Genomic DNA, 22416 nt, shown 5'->3' with positions numbered 1-22416 from the left:
TGTATTTTATTCATCTTTATAACTATCAAAGCGCACGCATTGGAACAACTCCAATTACTTGGAAAAAACTTCTGCCAATTATATGTGGAAAATATTTTCAAACTTTCCCGCAGGCAACAGAGTTTTTTTGCAGGTGTTTTTTTTTTATAGACACAAAAATAGCGAGATGTGAGAAGAACAGTATGTACTTCAAGGATTAAAAAGAATAATCAGGAAATAAAGATATAAAAAAATAAAATTATTTGTGCGAACATCTGTTTCTCTCGATGATTCACCTGGCAGATCACGGCTTGTACATTCTAGAGGTAAATTTATTCAGGTAAAATCAGGTAATTGTTATGACGAATGATTTATATACTACTGTAAAGAATTTAATACAATAATTCCTTTGATAGTTAACGATTGACAGTAATGTAACAATGTAGAGAGATTGAAATGCGCTGCATCGTTGCATCAGTAGAGTCGAATAGTTCATTGCTACGTCACGACCTTCAGCTCGCCTTCCCTCGCGAAAAACGTCGTAGAGAGGCGAAAACCATGGCGGCGGTACTACTGGCGAAGTTGTGCTTTCGCTGTGTCGTACGCTTTTCCGACCGAGAGTACATGCGCTGAAGGAAAGAAACCGACAGGATTTTACGGGGAAAAAAATGGTACGTGAGAGTGTAACTGGACACAACTGTCGTTGCAAAATAAATGTATAATCAAACGCCGGAATATTTGATAGCGACCTAACCTCATTGGGAGCCGATAGCAATATGTTGCGTCATTTCATTACTTGTATTATTTATCATCGCATCAAATGCATTATTGAGCGTATTTGCTTTACGTATTTTTTGAGATGCGATGTGCGCAATGTTATTAATCCTGTTTAAATTTCTGCAAATCTGTTTTGCACAAGGATAGGTCGTATTATATAAGTGTGTTTTCATTTTTTAACTTGCTATCTATATGTTTAGAAAACACAACAATTGAGGGCAACTATTGCGCGAGCGCTTACTGAGCATAAAGTTTGTTGACTATATTATTTAGCAAGTATTTTTCGATGGTTTCAGTCAGAAAATACAATATTTTTATGAATGAATTTTAAGTGTGCTCACTATTGATTTCTCATTTATCAAACGCTCATTCGATGATTGTATCTTCCTAAGTACAATATTTATTATACTTAATAAACATGTATATGTTTTTTTTACTTTACTAATATTGTACTTAATTTAAAAATTTATTGTATCATGTATACATTTATTATTATCTATAAAATTTTTTATTAAATCTGTGTAAATAATAAATCAATGTTTTATTTTGCAATTTTAGCAACTAAAATATTCTATATTTTACGCATTGGCAGAATCACTGTGGTGAATCTAGTGACGACACGGATGAAGGAGATGATCAAGAAGCGTCTTCTTTGCAAGGAAAGAATTTTGAAGATGCTTTGACATCCTTCAGAGAACAGTGGCAGCGCGAGTTGACAATATCACCTAAGCATGATGCATCAAGGACACCAAAACAGCCTAGCATGGAAGTTGCAAGTGATGAAGCCTCTATTGAAAGCAAGGTATTCTATCTATTGTCTTAAAATGAAAAATTTGTAATTTTTATAATGCTACAGTAATTATTTCAGGCAAAAAATTTATTTCTCAAAGGCATTGAACATGAACAAAGCAGAAAATTTTATGAGGCAATTCAGTTTTATAAGCGCGCAGTACAACTTGTTCCTGATATTGAAGTTCGTTTATACGAGTCAACGAAAGCAAAAGCAAGAGATAAGTACGATGCGGATGACAGTCTTGATACGTTAGACAATGATCTCTCAGCAAATAATGACAATGAAAACTATAATGAAGCTGATGAGGAAGAAACTGATTTGTTTTTAAAGTTGTCTAAAATTGTGAATCCCAATCGTGTATGCTATCCAAAATTTGAACAAAGTGTAAGTCATTTTAATATTTACGGTATAATGTTAAGTATGCGTAATATTTACGGACTGATTTTCTTATCGTCGCGTTTTAATCGAAATTTTCTATGCTCGTTTCAGACAACACATTTATCTGCGTTGCCAATGGAGATAGTACTTTTTATCTTAAAATGGGTTGTGTCTTCGGAGCTAGATTTCCGATCGTTGGAGATGTTCTCAAGAGTATGCCGCGGATTTTACATAACCGCGCGAGACAAGGAGATTTGGCGACTGGCATGCGTTAGGTAAACATTAATAAATATTAGCGCGATTATTAGTTGGCATAATTGAGTCTGAAATCGCTATTAATAGGGTATGGGGTGTGAATTGCGGTACTTGTGAGCCATTGTATCAATCGTGGAGAGACATGTATTTGCACCGGCCTAGATTAAGATATAACGGATGTTACATCAGTAAAACAAGTTATATTCGCGATGGAGAAAATAATTTTCAGGATCGTTTTTATCGACCGTGGCATCTGGTCGAATATTACCGATACTTTAGGTATGTATACGTATAAGATGTACATAATTAGCTTTCTCAAGTTAATAATTTAATTCCCCTCTTCATCAACACTTTTCTTGCAATCAGATTTTTTCCCGAGGGAAGAGTTTTAATGTTAACATCGACTGATGAGGCTCAAAGTTGCGTAAATTCCTTACGAAATCGCGTACCTCGCAATCCGTCAGTTCTGATTGGTCACTATCGATTACACGACAATTGTGTTACACTTATGTTGAAAAAGCAAGAAACTAAAGGAGTCAATTTTGCCTATAGACGAAAAAAAAGAGAGCCGGTACATGATAGTGGCGAACAAACGTTCCACATCGTAAGTAACAAAAGTCAGAGATACCTTACAATGGAAAATCTATGTGTGAGAGTCAGTTAATATGTTTTAATGTGTACATTACTCTAGGAATTTGAGATACAGAACCATCACAGAAGAGTAAACTCGCAATTAAGATGGATAAGTTATAGTATTTTCACGAAATATAAAAACGGAGTGGAAGCAAAAATTTGGTTGAAGGAACCATCTGTAAGAGAATTCAGAGTGTCGCCGATTGGCGGCAGATATCCACCTCTTAAATTTAGCAGGGTAAAAAGTTACACTCAGGAAAGCGAGGCTCCGTTGCAGTAATGAGAATGGTAAAAAAGAAACAAGTTATGAACCCTAAGAGTACAATGTTAAATTATTCTTGCAGAAGAAAATAGGGATATGCAGCGTATTGTCAGTACATTGCAAAACTATAACGTAAAGATAAACGTGTGCAAAAATCTAATTTTAATTAAATATCTACGTTTATATACACTGTTTTGAATCAAGTAAGTAAAAATACATATTTTTGAAGATATTTTATTTCTCATATCACGCTGTATTCTATAACAGTTTCTATTAGTACGTTACACAATCTGTGTATCACACAACTACTCTTTGAAATATATTTATTGTGTCGATGACAACGCATCAATCACATTGTGGTGTAAATAAATTATTTATAGATCTAATATAATTATTTAAGCACTGATATATAGTGCCTTATGTTATTTCGAGATGAGTTGTATGCTTAAGAACCTAACAAAGTATGTATTTGAGAATGTAATTATATGTTTTCTGTGTTAATAATTCATTAATTATTGCTTATCCTTGGCATAGTTAAGTTTTAAACTGTTAATCGAACAAGTAAAATTATGTATAGTATATTGCTTTCACTACTGCTCATAAATCTAAAAAGTCCGATTTTTATTCATGTATATTGATTATATTACGAGTCAATCATCTATAAATCGAAATTTACATCTCTATGCCGTATTTCTGAATTTAAATAGAATAATCTGACATTTAGAACAATTCTTTTATTAATTCAATGTTCAACAACAAATTATCGTGGAAATGAATCCATATCCATCGATAATTAAAAATAGCTTTATTTCTTTTTGGATGTATTATAAAGCGTAACCGATTAAAAAAAATGGACGTCCAGAGATATATTGTATTTTGTTGAGTGACTGAAGATCTGCACGATCCAGAAATTTTTTAACATTTTTTGACCTAACTCGAATATTGCTGACCCAACCCGAGGCCAATAATCTTTTCATATACAATGCATATATTAACGTGATTAAACTTTTGTCATTTTAACTCCATTAAAATTTTATATACAGTCATTATTATAACAATATAAACTGTCATAATTACTTCACGCTATTCTTAAAAACAATCATAAAAATACTGTGTGATAATTCTTTGGATTCTTGAGAAATAAATTCTTTTGCAATTTTTCACATAACTTGTATTGCGATATTTTCGTTGTTTAATAATTCTTTTGTGCAAAAATAATAATATCAAAATAAGAATAGCATTTAATTGTTCATACTTGATTCGAATTTGTGTATCATTTATGCTACTACGCTTGTCAGAATCCTCGGGCCTGGGTCCGTGCAGACCTCCAGACTTTGTTATTACATTATGATATTTTTTATGTTTTTATATTGCTTTCCAGGTCATCTTTGATACTTTCTTTCTCTAGGTATCAATAAGTACATACAATTGGCTCTAACAAATTTCTAACTTTTTTTAATAATTTTATTTACATATTCTCCAGGATTTAACCATGAAAAGAATAAGCAAATTATAAGAGAGAAATAACTATTAATAAGATAAAATATTTATTTTGCAAAAAATTATTTTCTACTGCTCAAAGTTGAGCATGATTTTTTAATCTTTTTGCTTTTTTTCTTTTTGTTTTACAAAGAAATATTAATTTTTATTCTACTGTTGGCATGATTGAATATCTCAATGATAATGCGATTATGCGTTTAATTATAACAACCGCAAAAAAAAATTATGCTGAAATATTGACATAGAAAAGAATTTAAAAAATGTAGAGTGTAATTAATTTTTAGATTTAGAATTCAAAGATTTTTATATAGATCATCTTGAAGAGTCTGGTGCAAAATGACAAGTGCAAAATGACGCTTTATAACAAAAAGATTTTCACAATTTTTAGTATAAGTAAAATAATTTCATTAAAATTGAAAACTGTATAAATAATATATTATCCCAATTGTTTTTCTGGTAAATTTTCATGGATTATTTATAACTCTTTTAACAAATAAAATTGACTTAATAGACTTAATTCTTTCTTGCACCAAACCTATCAGTTTCCGTCAATCCTCCTTAATTTGCTTATTGTTTGCAGGGAAGTTTCAATAAATTCCCAAGTATTGTTAGACATTCGATATGATAAGTAACCGTATGTACTTTGTACTCGTGATTGTACTTAAACCGTCTCGCGATGATCACATAAATTATATAAGTAACTCTGTGTATTAAACTCTGTTATATAATATATATATATTTATATATATTTTTTCTTCAATATCTGTAGATTTATCTATTATAGAATTCAGCACTTTCTGGTCTCCAAATGTCGAAACGCTCGACTAATTGCCAGTTGTTATAGGCTCGGTTTATCACAGACTGCAGCAAACCGTCGCGTTCTTCATGATTGAATCACAATTCTTCGCGACCCGAAGGAAGAGAACTTGTTCTGTTGCAAGTAGACGGATCGGACATCCAGGCGAGGTCCTTCAAGGTTGCGGCATGCATGGAGCATACCGCCAGGACGACCATTACATGCATCACATTATGGGAATTCAGCACTAAATCCAATCTACCGGGAATCCACTTCTCTGGAATGCGAAGAGCGCCAATGGTTGCACCTATCACAGCTATGAGATCCTAGAAATTAATTGCTGTCTTTAATACGGGCATTCCTTGGCATATGCATGACTATTTGGTATCGTATTAAAAATAAAAATAAACCTGTAATATTATATGAATAAGAGCATCGGGTGAGCCGCCACCGATGCCGAAACATCTCAACGTCATAACTAACATCCTCATCAAAAAAGGAGGAGCGAAACACAAACGCCTTTCCCACGGCGACCTCGCAGTCATGGCCTATGAATTACGTAAACGTGTAAAAGTCATTGTAACGAAACGTCAACGTCGGGTCATAAATATGTACGTTACGAAACGACATATCACCTTTAAAAGTCCCCATATACTAAGGAAACAGTAAATAAAAATGCAGCAATACCAAACATTATCGGCGAGACAATGGACTGCCGCTGCCATCATCGGTATAGCTCCTGAAACGAGTTTTGTATGTAATAGAGAAGCGCCTATCGCCACTAATAAAGTTGCTACGAAAGTTCACTCAAAACAGAAGTTGACCAAGAGTATTATTTGTTCACCGAAGGCGTGAAATCGTGCGCATACAAAAAAAGGTAAATCTTTAATAAATTATAAATTACTATTACGCGTCTTTCATAAATTACCGAAACTCTGGCACAGCCATATGCCAATCATGTCGACTTTTAGCAGTGTTCTATAGATGACTTCGTCGTAGTTTACATTCATGAAGAGGTGATACAGAAAGGAACCAATCCATGGACTGACGGCACCGATCAAATGACACCAGGATAGAATTTCTACGAGCGTCCCTTTTGTGTTCCATGGAAGCAGATGTGGTACAGTCAACAACATGTACAGGATAGCGAATCCTGAAATCACACAGGATACCGGATCTTACGAGTAAACATTTTGAAATAAAATCTTTCGCTATCATTTAAAGGCTATCGAATAGCATTTCAATAGCGATTCAATCCATATTTTACCAATTTTGGACACAATAATCGTATTTTATTTAAAATATTTATGTTATGGCTTTACGTAAAAATACTGTTCGCCAAAAAACGGATTTTCCAATTTTTTAATTATTACCGCATATCTCGTAAATGATTATTGAATTAATAATAAAAAATAAATAATATTACAATATGATAATTGAGAACCGAGAAAAAAAAATGATAATTTCGAGATTTCATAAAATTATTCAATTTTCGTAAAAACAATTAAGAATCAAATGGTCTATATTAACGAGCTTCTCCACATATACATCGAAAGCTCTGACCTACTAAGATTTTATTTCACGCATATGTGCGCCGGTCGATACATGAGATTTATATACAGAATGGTCCACCAGAAACAGAACAATCGAACGAATGTTTGATGGTACAAAAAATATATTAAAAATTATTCGTGCAATTTCAAACAACAATGCAGAGAGAATTCTCTGTTCTTTTCATGCAATTTTAATCGCGTTATCCTGTCCGAACTATTGCAGTTTATATTATGCACGAACGACGAGCATGTCGCGCAAAGGGACGATAATCGCATCGTTATTTCCGGATCTTTATTTCATATGTGTGCGAAAATTGACAAATCGTTTACAAACGATAGACAGTATTTGACTGTCATTGGTATTATTAGAAATTTATCAATGAATCGGTTTTACCGGGAATATTACATGAACTGGTTTTCATCGATCGTCCGTTACTCTGCAATGCGTCTTCGTTGAGCGCAATGTTTTCACAGAAGTTGGCCTTGATAATATGCACCTTGACTTTAAAACCCTTACAGGGTTTAATCCTCTTTTCTAACGAATCCAGTTACGAAGATGACAATTCTATTACATGACGTAACTACGTTACGTTACTCTTTTGATGGACGAGAGTTGAATACGAAGATTAATAACAGCTATTACTGCCGTCAACTTCCTCGACAGAGTTTAACAATGACTTGTTTTAATTCACCGCTTTACAATTATTAAAATAACTAATAAAATTATTTAATTGTAGAACTGATACAAAATCACAAGAATCTACTATGAGATTATTAACAATAAATTTTCTGTTATTTATCTAAGCACACACAACGATATTTTTTCGAATACAAAAAAATTATTTCGCACGCATACTTCGTCAACTTCGTCGAAAAGTTTAACGAAGAGATAAAGTTCAATTTTTGGAAAAAAATTTGATTATAAATAGAAACGGATAAAAAATGATTTAGTTATGAATAATGTGTTTGAAAGTTAGTACTTAATATCTTAATATTAAATTATTATAATATTATTATTTTAAGATGTTTAACAAATAATTAAAATCTATCAATAATTTTTTTTCTTATAGCGGTTGATGGAGTCCATCCAGAAATTTGTGCTTCTGGTACACGATCGAATAAAACGAGGAATCGCGCAGGACTGAAGGAATTAATTGTGCGACGTAGAAAGAAATCAAAGGACAAACAAATGACTGATTAAAGCTACAGTGCGGAAAAGAGTAAGGAATGCAATTTAAACAATCGATTAATCACGATGCAGCGTTTTGAAAAATTCCGTCCTACCGTGCGTCAGGATGTTGACGGTCTCGTTGTGGATGTAGAAGAGGCTACCGAGACATTGGCGGATGGTCATAAGCGGTCTGTAACCGGTGAGGATGTGCGGATTGAATTGGAGATGCTGCGGCATGTCGCTCCATCGTCGCAGCAGCAGGATCTTGGACGGCGTCTCCTCCTGATGCGGCATCTCGGAACTGTGCATACTGTCGTCCTGACGCCGTACTCTGTCCGTATCAGTGTCCTGCTGCGACGGGCCCGGCACCGCCTCCGCATGGCGCGGCTCGTCGGCCCGGAACGGCGTTGTGCAACGGCGAACGCGCGGTACGCTGCTGCCTCGGAGAAGAGGATCGCCTCCGGTGGCGAACGCGGCACGAGGTCGCCTCCGAGAGCCAGAGCGCGAGCTCTCAACGGCGGCGACGTCGTCACTGCATCGCCGCGCGCGGCGCTAACCCCCGCTCGCCGGCAGCAGCCGTCATCCGCGCGCGATTCGGCCTCTCTGACGGTCCCGTCGTCAAGGCAACCGCATCGATCCCATCAGCAGTAAGCAACTTCATCACGCGATTTTGAAGCGTGTCGCAGACGTTTGTGCCCAGTGCTCCTAACTAATGCAACTATTTGTGAATCATGTATTGATCGGAAACATTAGTTATATTGGTTACATCCTACGAAAATCATTCTGTTTCTTTTACTTCGAAAATCGCGGTTGCATCGATTCATGCAATTGCATTGATTCTCAGTTAACTGTACTAACTCAATATAGAATCCAAAACGCATGGAAAAAATTTGGAACATTTTTAAAAATTTGCTTTACCTAACAACTTGGTTGCAACTATGTTTCGTCACACTTTTAATATTATATTATATAACACAATAGTTGATGCAAAAAAGGACAATGAATTTTTAATGAAAATTAGTCGATGAGAAACATTGATATAACTGCTTTAAGCAAGATTGGAATTTTAAGCAGGACTCAGCTGTGGTCCAAATTCTGAGCGTTCCATAGATCTTCCACGTGTGACCTATTGACACAATTTCACGACGATAGGGTGTTTTTGAGTTAATATACGATGCCAGATATCGTCTCTTATCTGCATTGCATGCTTACGTTATATATTATGCAAGGTATACATACCATTTCAAGTTTTATCGACAGATCGAACATCGTTTTATGCTTGCAATTCAGTCGCATTAGAAAGATAATCGCATAATATTTTATCAGAATGCAAAAACATAAAAAAGCTCCGAGCAAAACATAAATTCAAACATTTCTTCAAACAGTGGAATGATTTACGCTGCAAATTTTATTGAAAATTGTTCATACATATATTTTTGTGACACAAATTTTCCGATTTGTAATATAAATTTTGTATGTTACAGCCTTTGCCAAGAACTTAGCAAAGAATTTGCCGAAACGATTACGCGAGAATCGCGAGTCGATCGTGGTTTGTTCTCGCATCAAATGCGTCATATTGGCGAATTCAGTCAGTTACTCAAAATCCCGAAGAACGGCAGGAACAGGATCTAGACCTTCGTCGGCGACTTCTCGAAGCCTTCGCGGCCGGTGCCGTCGAGGGACTGCGTTCCGGTCCACAGATGCCTTCCGATCTGTAAGCTAATTTTGCGCGATCTAATTTCTCAATCAGCGAGGTCATATCGGAGCGACATATACATGACAAAGTCAAGTCTGCTGTTTTAGCCCTCTCTCTGGCGCATACGGCCCATTTTAGGACGCGAGACAAACTCATACAATGGATACCGAAATTCCTGACAGACTCCCCGTCGACCTTCACCCGACATCGAGACGTCCGCATGTCGCGTGCGGGGTGAACTCCACCGTCGCGGCGCAGGCGCCGGAAGGGGACGGCGCCTACCTACAGCGACTGCTTCTGGTGAGTGTTACGCGCGCGATTAAGATGTGTGCAACTTCCGCGCTGCGTTTTCTCCTCAGGCTGTCCCCGAGGAATATACGCGCCGTATCCCGCTGCTCCGTAGATTCGGACAGTTGTAGTCGGCTGTACCTCGCTATGCAGGTAGCCCCATGCTCGTCTGGTTGTCCTTCATGAAACGTATCGGGGTCATTTAGGTGTAAACCTGGTTAACTTGACTTTATTATATCGTCATATACTGCGCTGTATTAGATTTATTTACATTGCACACGAGATATATTGTGTAACTTAGAGAGTGATAGACAGACAGACGACAGTTAACCAGAAATTTAATTGGACCAAAATTAAATCATGCAAATCAACGGTGATCTTGTTTACTCTGGAGTACACTGTGCTACGTGAACCATTGGCGCAAGTCCACGCGAGTCACGTGGCTTTGCGCTAGTGTTCGTATTATCGACGTTCTGTCTACTGAACGAAAATTTATTCTTCCGGAATCGAACGCATTTTCTTCCTATAATCGTATGACAGTAGCAAAGAATATCTCTGCATTAAACTTACTGCATCTATGAAATATTTTGCTTCTAAAAAAAAATTTCTTTCCAATTCGTATGATTCATAAGCAACGAGAATCTATATCAATCTGTACAATTAATTTTTTTAATAAAATTTATTTGTTTTAGTAAAACATTTATTATAATGATGAAAAATTAATTGAAATCACACTGTGATCTCCATTTATGTAAAACGTAAATAAATTATGGTAATGCTTTATCGTAATACAACACTAATGACAAAATGGTAACAAGATTTATTTTTATTGCAGCACACCTACAGAGAATTATGGACGATTCCGGAAGGTGCGATAACGACGACGGCGGCAAACTATTTTTCCCATAACCGTTCAAAGTATATTTCATTTGGCGTAGTAACTCAGGTAATATAACACATAGCATAATTAATTGTAAAATTAAAAATTAAAATACAGCAATTAATTCTGCCGTAACCGATTTTTTAAACGTAACATGTTTTTTATTTTTCATAACGCGATTATTCGCATTTGAGAAAGATTGAAAATCAGTGCAGCTTTATTATTTTTCGTTTCAATAAAACTTTAATTTAAATTCTGACCAACATCTTGAAAAGCTGCAACAAATATTATATGATTCAGATAAATATTAGCATTATTATATATTTACTTGCACAGTATTCTTTGCATATTTTATTATTATTTGAGATTTCTACATGCCCTTGAAGTGCAGTATGCTGTAAACTGATAACAATACCATTACGATACAAATTGATAACAATACTTATTCAATCAACTCTCACAATGTGGTGCCACCTATGAGGGCCATCTCGTCAGTCATCAGTCTGGCTTGTATGTCTTCATGTGTGCCATGCTAAAGATTGTGTGTTTACATGTTCATCTTGACAAATATCTATCTACCGCGATTTTTTGCTAATATTAACTATGTTTTGGCAATTGATAGAACAGCTGATGAAGGATAGCATTGTATGGATAGCTAAGAAATGTTTTTGGAATCAGGTATGCAAAATTTTGCGATTGATACAGAATACCGAGTACATCAATTGAACACACATCGTTCACATGATTTTGATTATTATAATTTATGCAAATTATATTGCGTAGACACGCGAACTAATTATCTCCGAAAGTTTTTAAATTAAATGAATCAAATGTTCTTATTCATGTATATATATAATTACTTATTAAATTATTTTTTAAACTACCAAGTATTTCCTGAAGGTTCTCCTAATCGCTACTAGTCTTTTTATCTTCGTCATTAATCTTGTGCTGCTTATCTGCAATAGACGATAAACGTTATATAATTCTTCAAGCTAACCCATGATTTTAGCAAGTAGTTTGTACACAGTCGATTGTTTTTCATATTTTTTAAAAACAAAATGTTGAAGATAGCTTATATCTAACACAAGTAGAAGAAGGAATTAATTTGCATTTATTATTAATAATGCTGTAATGGGTACGTAAATATTCAGAAACATATAAATACAGAGATCAGAAGTGTGATATTAAATGATATTATAGTTCTACATTAATTAAAATAATCTTAAATGTAGAAGAGTATGTTATGTTTAAATATAGATGAAACTTGCATCAAGAACTCTTCTAGTATTTCAGATAACACTCGGTTGACTTCGTAAGCATGCGCTTCGCTTCGTGTCGTATCGGCTACTCGTAGGGACGGCTCACGTAATATCATTTTTTTTTGTATCCATCGTGGTTCAATTAAAAAAAAATTGTTTTTGACAGAGAAACGCTTGTGTAAAAAAAATTGTATTATAGATTGGAGACACCACAAACATTTTAAAAAATTCGTTCTACTTTACTGTTTATGATAAAGAAAACGATATATTTTAGAATGAAGCAAAATTGTGAAATCTTAATAATTTCCGCGTTTTACACAAAATTCCGCGTCTAATTTTTTTTTAGCTTAGCATCACTTTAACTTATATATAGTACAAACAAAATATTATAAATTATACATGGCATATATTATATATATTGCACTTTTGTTTTATTATTTTAATTGTGTATCTTATAAATAATGTATTCTATAATGCATGAAGTTTGCGAAAAAGGTGCGATAATATCTATTATTAGACATGATTGGACAGTTCTTTGCATTATTAAACTTTATGTAACATTAATTATAAAGCGCCATATAGAGCCACGTGTAGAGCCGTCCCTAGCTCGACGGTCGCCGAGTAGAGCCGACCAGAGGTCTCGCCAATCTCATTGATCCGAGCTCCACGTCGTTGTCGCACAACACTGTGGTACGCCGCGCACTCGTGCTATCGGGCATTTTGTGTTTAGTGGGTTCAAATTTTGGGACCAAGCGAGCCAAGTCACGCATCTCCAACGTAAGTTTTCGCTTAGCAATGCATTCGCATCAGCTGGACTAACGAGCCACCGGGTGAAATCCGATTAGGGATCTGTGCGTGCTACGCTGCATTCGCTTCCTATTAGGTGCAACTCTCTGTAATTCCAAGATGGCAGCCGTTGCTGCAAAGATCCCTTATGGTGTATTTTCTGCGTCCGCGCACATATCTCCTGCACGCTTTTCGCTTGCTTGCTCTGTCCGATTGTCCAAAGGAACGCGCGTCGCCGTTCAGCGCTATCCTGTGACTCGTCCGATCCTTTCTCGCGGCTTGCCGAGCGAGCATCCAAGCTTGTCCTCAAGGCGTGATGTGCCGTCATCGATCCCCTCAGCCACGAAACCACGCGCGCGCCTGTGCTCACGCCGAAGCACTAACCCAATTTCTGCCCCACACTGCCGATCATATGCATTTCATCATTTCATATACGCATTTCGTTTCACGACAATTTCCGATTAGCGGTATTTTGGCAGGATCGCTCGCGAACGATCATACGAACACGCGCTGTACCGATACGTGTGACGCAACGCGCAATGTGTGCGCCTCTGTTTAGAATTTTAGAAAGCGCAGCCACTTATTTCGCGTCTCGTGCTGTCTTTAGAGACCATTTCGCGTAGCTCTTTTTCGTTCTCTCTGTTTTTCTTTTTCTTTTTTTTTTTCCTCTCCCCCTGCCGCGGAGTGGGCTAATTTGTACAGTAGTGTCTATGACGCTTTCACGAATGCGAATGCCCACGTTTTGCAGAATTTTTTGAGCCGATGTCCACGTCGTTGTCGAAAAACAGTGTCATACCGCAAGCATCATCTTCTCGCTCCTGGATATCGTCCGTCTTCGATTTCATTTGGGGTCAAGTGAACCTGTTCCGCCTTCCCAACGTAAGTACATGCAGTATGGCACTTCGATGAAACTTCGGCTCCAGTATTTATACGACACTCGCAGATACGCCTATCGCAAATCTATCGTAGTTTTCAGCCTCCGGAACTTGGTTGTCGCGTCCTGAATAACGTCGTACTTAGTTCATACTTATCGACTTTATTGAATGTATTTTCATCTCTTCGCACCTCATGTTCATAAGTTGCAATCACGTGCATGATACTTAGGCTCACAATCAGTTACATCGACAGTGTGGGATTAACTAATCTGTGCTCTAAATTAACAATTTTATATGTACAATGTACAGTGTGTATGCGTATGTCTGGTTTAAGCATATCATTATACATTAATACATATTTCCTTATCAAAAATATGAAGAAACGCTTTAAAGGGATTATCGGGACTCTTACACAATAATTAAATATATTATAATTTGTCGTAAAGACTTTCTAAACTGTAGATCTATGTTTTCACTTTTCAAATGGATGTTTTTTTCGATCATTTTTTGCCCTTAAAAAGTTTTAATGACCATTAATAATCCAGACCGACACACTGTACATAGTAATATAGCAGTGAAATCGATGGAACAAGAAATCTCTGAAATTAATCAGAATTGACGCTAATCGACGCTGGCGTAATCCCTATGAACTGAAGTTGTATCAAGAGCTAATGAATTCTGTTTAAAGATTCGTTCCAAATTACCGGCTCTTACCAGTAAAATAGGAAATGGAAGTTGAGTAAACTCGTTTTGCCGTTGCTGGTACAGCTGTTCCTGCGAACAGCAGGAGGGATGTCGAGCCTTTTGCTCTTCTGTTTGCTTTCTATTATTACCTGTAACGCGAAACAAGTGTGAAAAGAATTCTAAGAAAGTATAGAAAGTATTAAATGATGCAAACAGGCTTTATTGACAAGCAACCAGCATTAAAATCTCACGCGTTATTAACGCGTTGTTATGTGTTTTGCTTTTACTACTGCCATCATTCTTTTTATCTCGGCCTAGTTTGCTCGCTTCTTTCAGTCCGTCTCTTTTCACCGAGGAATTTTCGTGAAAAGCAGGTAGAAAGAATTTCAGGCATCCAACGCTTTTAAGCCTGAAAAATAACATTTCATTAACATTTGTCTGACCGGATTGATGTTATTTATTTACACAGTTGAGAGAGAAGTTTTTTTCGGAAAGTGAAAAATTTTTAATATTTTATATATATTTTATCAGATTTTTTATTAAATTTTACAATTGAGAAAAGTCTGCAAATAAAATATCTTGTAACACCAATACAGCACATGGCGTATTCGCACAAATTACATGTAATTACATAAAATATCTTTGTTGCAGATGCCGCGAAGCAGGAGGCGTCACCGCTCTCGTAGCCACTCGAGAACACGTTCACATTCTGTGGGTTCTCCGCAGTACGAGCATAAACGCAGACGTATCGATTATGAGAGTCCACAAAGCAAAGGAACCTATAGGTAAGTTACATTGACCTTTGAACATATACCTCTTGTTATTTTCAGCAACGTATGAGGCGTACATTTTCTTCAGCAATGCACATGATTTTCCCTCAACGTTCAATGAAATAACGATTAGAATTCATACGGTTATGTTCACTAAAATCAGTCAGTCTCTATCGCTCTGCATTACTGATTATCATAAAGATATTAAAGAAATATCAAATATTTTTTGCAATATTTATTAATAATCTGATGAGAATTAGATAATAAGCCCGGATAATCGAAACAATAAAAGATAAACGATCGTACAGGATCATCGAAGCGCATTCAGAAAAATCAAATTTATGTAAAACTTATTTCACTTCGGTACAACTTTAAATTGCGTTTGGTGTTCCGAGAATATACACCTCTCTTGCTCTCGATCTCATTGTTAAAGAAAGTTGCAAGAAAAAAGGGGGAGAGTGCGCGAGAGAGGGAACCAGTAGCTTCATCTCGAGGCCAATGCCGCGAACGATCTCTCCCTCTCTGTTCCCACGTCGTTTTAACCGGCAATAGAGCTTCCTCCGTGAAGTCTTCATGGTTGTCAGTTGTGATTCGTGCGTTCGAGCTTCAACAAGTCCTACCCAAGACCTGTTCTTGGCCCTCCTTATTCAGTACAGTTTATGAAGACGTACGTGAGTGGCGACACGAGTATCCATCGGTGATATCGCATTTGTCGGCAAATAAATCCAGCGTGATTTATGGAGAGATAAAAAAATTATCACGCGTTTTCGGGATGTTTGTATATATAGAAATTTCTTGAAAATTTTGTTAAATTTCCATTGTCGCTAAAAGATAACAAGCATTAGTGGTTTGAATCGTTTTAGAGCTCCAACACTGTATCAGTGCACAGTAGTTACTAATTTTTTTCATTGCAACTTTTTGAAAAAATTTTAAATTTGCGATAATTTTGTTTCTCGAATAAAAAAATTGTGTTGAAAAACGCGTCTGCTTCTATCGTGCGTTATGCAAAGATTGCTTATAAAGTATTCATTTATAGTAGCATAATCTGTTGCACCGCGTATACGCCTACCGATTCACTTCAGCGAACGTTATCGCTGGGGATAATAGTCTATAAATTATGCGAAACATATTAGCAAAAAAAAGAGTGCTTGCGCGAAAATAATGTTCCTAGCGATATGTTTTTAATTCCAGCCGTATACTTGCTATTACAAAAAACGCAAACGCGCTCTAATAATACACAATGACATATGCAACGTAATGCACATATAATTATTGATGAAACTATAGCTCCATATATATATATATAAGGTGTTCAAAACTCACAAAGGCTCTTTTATTTAGATTCTCCGCTTTGGTCTCTTAAAAGCAGGTTTTACACAGATTAATTCAACGTTGTTTATCACATTTTTTTAATTTTTAATGTCATACGTACCTTTTTAATTCAGCTTGAAATTAAAATTTTATTAAAATCCGCTTCAAATAAAAGGTAACTCTGTTATTCAGTTCTTAAAAAAAAAAAAAATTCATTTATTTATTTAAATTTCTTCTAAAATTTAACCTGCGAAAAGTTCTTTTTTAATTGCATTATAATTCCAAAATTATCGGCATCTCGACACACATCAGAAAATCTATTAAAAGAATCCAAGTTTTTTTTAGGGCACTGTGTATATTCTGCAAAATAGTATAAAAATTTTACATACGGTTCTTTCAAAGCAGACTTCGCGCTCATCCGCCTTTTGTTCGTAGTCAAATTGTTCTTGGAATCTTACATCAATTTGACCCTCTGAAATACTTACATTCACATCGCGCCTCATTAATTATGCATCTCGAGTAGCCACGCGAACAGTGTGAATCATTCGGTATGCGGGCACAAATTACGGATTAATTAAAATATTCTTTATACTTTTCTCCTTTAATGGGACCGCATAAAGGCTTGTTTAACGATTAGTAGTAGTAATTTCCCGCCGTATTACTTCCTGATCTTCTAGGTCACTGACTGAGAGCGCGATGAAGTATCGCGTATCGAAAATAAAATCTTAAACGCATACGTCCAGAGTACCGTTCCTATCGCGTCATAGATGATAGTGATTTGTGATCCGCAGCACTTCCTGCTGAAAAAAAAGTGTTATCGATCGTATGCGATCGAAGGGATCAAAGGCGCAAGGACGCTCGTGTCTCGATGCGAAGCACAATAATTCGTGAGCATGACGTTTTTAAAGGCGGATTCTAGCTACGTACGATGTAACAGATCAGGTTTTTTTTTTGTTTTTTTTTTTTTTTCCTAAGTCTTCATAACGAATCAGATAGTATACAGATAAATAGTTGCGTCACGATGATTTGTCGCAACTACTCGTCATTATGATTGTCGCAAGAATGGCTCGCGTTGAAGGCTAGAGGTAATTTGTTTTAACTGCGTTTCCGAGTATCGAAACTGCAAAAAAATCTTTATTGAATTTAATATCTAATGGTATGTACAAAAGGTAATATCGTGTAATAATTCCTATTAAAACTATAAAACGCAGTTGTTCGCGTTATAAAATTTAAAAATAAACTTGCACGAATGCAATTACAATTTGCTAGAATGCGCGTTTTGCTGTTCTAATAGGCCTTACATACTGATACTAATGGAAAAATATTTTCGTTTAGTTATTTTAGAAAGAGGAGCCAATTATCGAGTTTCGTTTATTCGCGAATCGTAGAAATCGTCGCTTGTTTGCAATATCGAAATCTAATTTGAGCAAAATTGTATTGGTTTTAATTTATGTTTTTTGATTTTTTTTAATGAAAATGTCTTTGATTGCGCTTATGCTATTTGTGCCAATTAATGCACACCGTAGATTGCACGTAGATTATATCTATACTGCTTCGTACAACGGTAAATGGTAATTGACGAACGATTCTCCGTGCTCGGTAAATTGCTCGATGAAAGAAGAAAGTCCATTATACGCGGACAATCTCGCACGCGATCTGCCGACAAAATTATGATCAAATAATCGAGTTGGCCTTTAAACTAGTGATGATCTGAATGGATCGGAGTTTAAATTCTTGTCTGTTTTGAAAAAAAATATATATATAAACGCATGACATCATTTTTTATGGGCGAACAATCTCGGTATTCATTTTTAATCGCGATATTATTCGTAAAAAACTAATCGTGCTTATGAATTTAACATCGTGCTTATGAAATAAACATTTAAAGCGCGATAGAGTATTCTCTGTTCGATATCGTTTACTCAAGCGTTTCCTTAATTCTTTATAATCCTACAAATTCACTAAAACCACAGATGTTGAATCGTCGCTGTGAAAGCATAACTGAGCAATTTGTCCATCTCTTCCGCTCGTTCTGGGGTCACACAAACTTCAGCGAGGTCAAGGTTGGTCCCCGAGCAATTCGGCAACGACCAAAACCATCGCGTGCAAACGTGAATGAAAGGTGAAAAGAGAAAGAACGAGTTGACTTTCGTGACTCTTTGTCTCTTTACCTTACGATCAGCTAATTTCATCTGTCAGATGATTTTATCAAATCAGCTGATTATATGTGCTCAGATCTGTTCATTTAAATTAGTTTATTGCACTCGTGCAGTGAAAGTTTTTTCCCCATTAGATTTTCCGAGGTTGAAGAAATGCGTTCGAAAGTGATGATTGCGTGTTTCTCGTGTTGCTGCGGCGTGCAGCATTATTAGTTGAGTTATCAGCGTAAACAATTAGCAATATTAATATTTCAAAGATAGGTTCTCATTGCTGCAGTCAGTATGTGCCTACAGCTTTCTAACTCGCTTTATAACGTAAGAAGTTATTACACATTCTACAAGAGGAAATAATTATTATCGATGTCACTGAACACGCGTAGCAGAAAACATTTAGCTAAAAATTAATTTTCGCCTTTATTTTTATATAATTTATGATTATATCGATGAATAATATCTATTAAATCATTTTAAATAATGCGCATAATTATTTGCAAAGTTTTATCATACATTATTTTATGCTAAACGCTAAAGGATCGCAACATCGAGCTATATTATGAAACTGATAGCGATAATTCTATTTTAAAATAAGCGTAAATAAGAAGTGACTTTGTTACTCTTATCGAAATAGGATCTGCTGCGGGATATTAACACAGCTGTCTCTTGCGACGTAAAATATATAATTTTTAACTTTATTATCTGCGCTAAAATGCAGTTGTTCGATAAATACTTTTTATCTCACATTCTTTAAATCGTCAAAATTATGCACAAATCGATTTCGCGATTATTTTCGTAAGATGCAAACGAGTGTCACGAATCTCGTTTTTCATTTTATGGATTCCTCTCCTGGGACACACGTTTCCTACCATGTTTTTTTCCTTCCTCGCGCCCTTTCTTTATGAATCTCCTTAATTGCAATCCAGGTCGCAAGACGGACGAAAATTAAAGGATGCCAGTTCTGTACGTCACCTTCACTTCCTGGATGCCAAGGTATAGTATAATCAAAACTGGCACTTCTTTTACCGAGACGAAGCAATTCCATCCGCGAAGGATTACTTCTCTCAGATGTGAGAAATTCTGAATTGTGTTGCGCAATTTTCTGCAAAAAGAAACACTCATGATCTGATTTGCTCAAAGAAAAAAAAATACGGTGTGCCGGCGACGTACGAGTGATTGATTGTTGCAGTCGGCATGTCGGTCTTTTGAACGACATAATTTTACGTGTGGCGGTTTTATCTTTTCTTTACGACACGCTTCCTGCATCGTGACATTGGCATCGCGAAGTGATTATGTACAGAGATAAGGCCGTTTCTTGTGAATTTGTCGAACCTATTCGCGCGCAAATACGTCGATGCGACGTACAAGTATACGATTGTTTCGGCGTTTGGTAAATATTTTCGTTCTTTTTGCAACATTCCTGGCGATATTTGCCAAATCGTGAGTGTCCATTAAGCGTGAAACAAATCCCTGTCATGACGATTTTCCGTGTCCTACTTAGTCACACCATATCTTCGGCGAAATTTTCAACTTTTGGATGCGCTCCAAAAGATGGAATGGTGAAATGTTTTCGCTCGACTAATGTTTTCTGCCATTCTCTCTACTTTCGTAAAATCTTTTTCTCTCAAATATTTATTAATTGGCGTGCTGAAAAATGAAAGTAGCGTCATTAATAAGACAACATTTTGAAAATATTTATATTTGCCAATCGTCTCGTGAATTTGCATTCGGCGATGCTCGCTAAAAATTTTTGCGAGTGAAAATCTTGAATGATTGGTTCGCTGCTTTAAGCTCGCACGGATCCGAGTCGCTGCTTGACCATGAACCTATCACACGGTTGATGCACCGCGCGAAAAAAAAAGCGCGGAACAATGGCCCGTCTGGCTTGTCACTCGAAACGACTCATCGGATTCTTTCGCGCGCTTCACTATTGTCCTCATCAACTAACGATTAGCCGCTAGGCGACATTGAGACTGGAACAATAGTTTCACCCACACGTATATTCGCCCGATAGATCAAATTAATCCCGCTGCAGGGTTTTTATTAGCCGATAAATAATTGAAATTCAACGCCGTTGGAGCTCTGCCCAATTAGAGCGCTCGACGACTTCCGTTCTGTTTGTGAATCACCGCGAACGAATTTTTGAACCCTTTTTAGTCACGCCATAGTTAGCTGATAAAAATACCACGCGTGTCTTTATTAAGCTCCTTGAGAATAATGCTGGTGGATAAAGGAATATTTATATCTAAAGCTATTTTTATAGCATCGTTATTTTTTGTGAGTAATGTTACATAAATCGTTGGTACACATCGATGAAATGTTATTGGCTCTTTGTTGACGAAGTTGTGCAACAATACGCTATTCATACTTTTATTTAGGTAGAATGTTCTGCAGTGTTTAAGATTAATCACTATCAAGCAGATGTGTTCACTATCAAGCAAGCACGATAGTCTATTTGAGGACGGCAAATTAATTGGGTCATCTCACGGTTATATACGCAGATAGTAACATGTTATACATGACAACCTTGATTCTCATTTAGTTTCGCTCTAGATCATGTTAAACCTCGTACTTCTACGCTACGTTATTATTTAACATGTTTAGTTTTTTAAACTAATTTTAATCAAGCGTTACAATATTCATTTGGCCAGCACAATTTGCGATATATCGAAAAAACTTAAATTCAAGGTGATAAATTATATTTAACGACACTTTCATATTTAATCATTTTCTAGCAATGTCTCATTGATATTTTACTGATACTTAAAAATTTATTTATTTTTTTTTTCTATTTGAATCTTACTAATTATCTTTCACATTTCAGCGGGGAACGAGTGCTGAGGTCTCGCCAGCACGAGCGTGGAACCAGCCAGGAACGACGATACAAGCGCAGTCATCGCCGATCGCCCAGCAGCGGCCGACAACATGGACACCGCGATCGCGATCGCGATCGCGCTCATCTGGCGCATCCCACATCGTCCCGCCGCACGCGCCTTCATCGTCATCATGGTTCGTCGTCGCCTAGCCAGGAACGACATCGCCATCGCTCGCCATCCACCAGGAGTCAGGTGAGTCCGGGGGGACAATACGGTATATATAGTGGCATCAGTATTACGCGTTCCCGCCTGCCATTTATAATCGTACAGCGCCGCGTGATACGCGACACACGACCGATGACCTACGAACAGTCGATCCGATCATACCTTCCATCCCTGTTCTACAAAGACATACACATTGGCAGACGCCTTCGTACTCTGTCGTATTCTATTGGCAACGTTATCAAAGAAAGTCCCGCTGAGCGGATATTATTTTGGTACAAGCTTATTTTTAAAAACCGTCTTAAATCCGTCAAATAATTTAACTCGAGTAAAAAGGAGGAATGCATATCTTACAAAGCTTTCTATATTTAAGAGGAAATAGAAATTATGTCAGAATTGCTTTCCGTAATTTTTCAAAGGTATATCCATCTCCTTTTAAAATGCATATATGTACATGTATAAGATAGTTTGAAAAATAATTTCTTTATGTATGGAACGTACTCTCTTACAACTTCGTAGGAACTCTCACGGCAAACTCTAAAAATAATCGAACGGTTCTCTCTTTCTATTTATTTATAA

At 36.4% G+C, this 22416-nt stretch overlaps 3 protein-coding genes across 8 annotated transcripts in view; 2 read left to right on the top strand and 1 right to left on the bottom strand.

Moving 5' to 3' along the window:
• Window positions 1-490: 490 nt before the first annotated feature.
• LOC105668214 (F-box only protein 9) lies at window positions 491-5089 on the top strand. 2 transcript variants are annotated; one of them, XM_012360444.2, is made up of 7 exons: window positions 491-650; window positions 1349-1558; window positions 1625-1933; window positions 2039-2202; window positions 2270-2461; window positions 2549-2786; window positions 2874-5089. In XM_012360444.2, the coding sequence occupies exons 1-7, from the start codon at window positions 648-650 to the stop codon at window positions 3093-3095; spliced, it is 1338 nt and encodes a 445-aa protein (XP_012215867.1). In that variant the 5' UTR covers window positions 491-647; the 3' UTR covers window positions 3096-5089. The 2 variants fall into 2 exon arrangements, with proteins under 2 accessions (XP_012215867.1, XP_067215880.1); XM_067359779.1 differs by having other exon boundaries at window positions 495-650; window positions 1315-1558.
• LOC105668226 (progestin and adipoQ receptor family member 4) lies at window positions 3296-8694 on the bottom strand. Its single transcript, XM_012360468.2, has 5 exons — window positions 8211-8694; window positions 6302-6526; window positions 6009-6112; window positions 5784-5921; window positions 3296-5699 (listed from the first exon to the last, which is right to left on the bottom strand). The coding sequence occupies exons 1-5, from the start codon at window positions 8404-8406 to the stop codon at window positions 5472-5474; spliced, it is 891 nt and encodes a 296-aa protein (XP_012215891.1). The 5' UTR covers window positions 8407-8694; the 3' UTR covers window positions 3296-5471.
• Window positions 8695-9584: 890 nt separating this feature from the next.
• The window catches only part of Doa (Darkener of apricot), a 25889-nt gene continuing 13057 nt past the window's right edge, over window positions 9585-22416 (top strand). Inside the window, exons 1-5 of one of the 5 annotated variants that reach the window (XM_012360453.2) lie at window positions 9585-9811; window positions 9901-10234; window positions 10917-11027; window positions 15217-15350; window positions 21624-21867. In XM_012360453.2, the coding sequence (XP_012215876.2) occupies window positions 9953-10234; window positions 10917-11027; window positions 15217-15350; window positions 21624-21867 (771 nt within the window). In that variant the 5' untranslated portion in view covers window positions 9585-9811; window positions 9901-9952. Of the gene's footprint in view, window positions 9812-9887; window positions 10235-10916; window positions 11028-11127; window positions 11640-12767; window positions 12998-13754; window positions 13886-15216; window positions 15351-21623; window positions 21868-22416 lie in introns of those variants that run through there. The other 4 variants (XM_067359758.1, XM_012360451.2, XM_012360454.2 and 1 more) reach the window with 4 other exon arrangements.

The sequence above is a fragment of the Linepithema humile genome, chromosome 7, assembly GCF_040581485.1.
Source record: "Linepithema humile isolate Giens D197 chromosome 7, Lhum_UNIL_v1.0, whole genome shotgun sequence".
Classification (NCBI taxonomy): Eukaryota; Metazoa; Arthropoda; class Insecta; order Hymenoptera; family Formicidae; genus Linepithema; species Linepithema humile.
Note: the sequence above shows the minus strand (reverse complement) of the source record. Positions and strands in the feature narration are given on the sequence as shown.

Bases quoted from the DNA above. Each gene is read 5' to 3' on its own strand.
- LOC105668226 (XM_012360468.2), bottom strand. From the start codon at position 8,406: ATGCACAGTTCCGAGATGCCGCATCAGGAGGAGACGCCGTCCAAGATC. The intron at 6,527-8,210 runs GTAGGACGGAAT...GTGTGATTTCAG, and splicing joins CGTCAACATCCTGACGCACG to GATTCGCTATCCTGTACATG. The intron at 6,113-6,301 runs GTAATTTATGAA...AACTCGTTTCAG, and splicing joins ATGGCTGTGCCAGAGTTTCG to GAGCTATACCGATGATGGCA.
- LOC105668214 (XM_012360444.2), top strand. The intron at 1,559-1,624 runs GTATTCTATCTA...TAATTATTTCAG, and splicing joins AAGCCTCTATTGAAAGCAAG to GCAAAAAATTTATTTCTCAA. The intron at 2,203-2,269 runs GTAAACATTAAT...CGCTATTAATAG, and splicing joins TGGCGACTGGCATGCGTTAG to GGTATGGGGTGTGAATTGCG.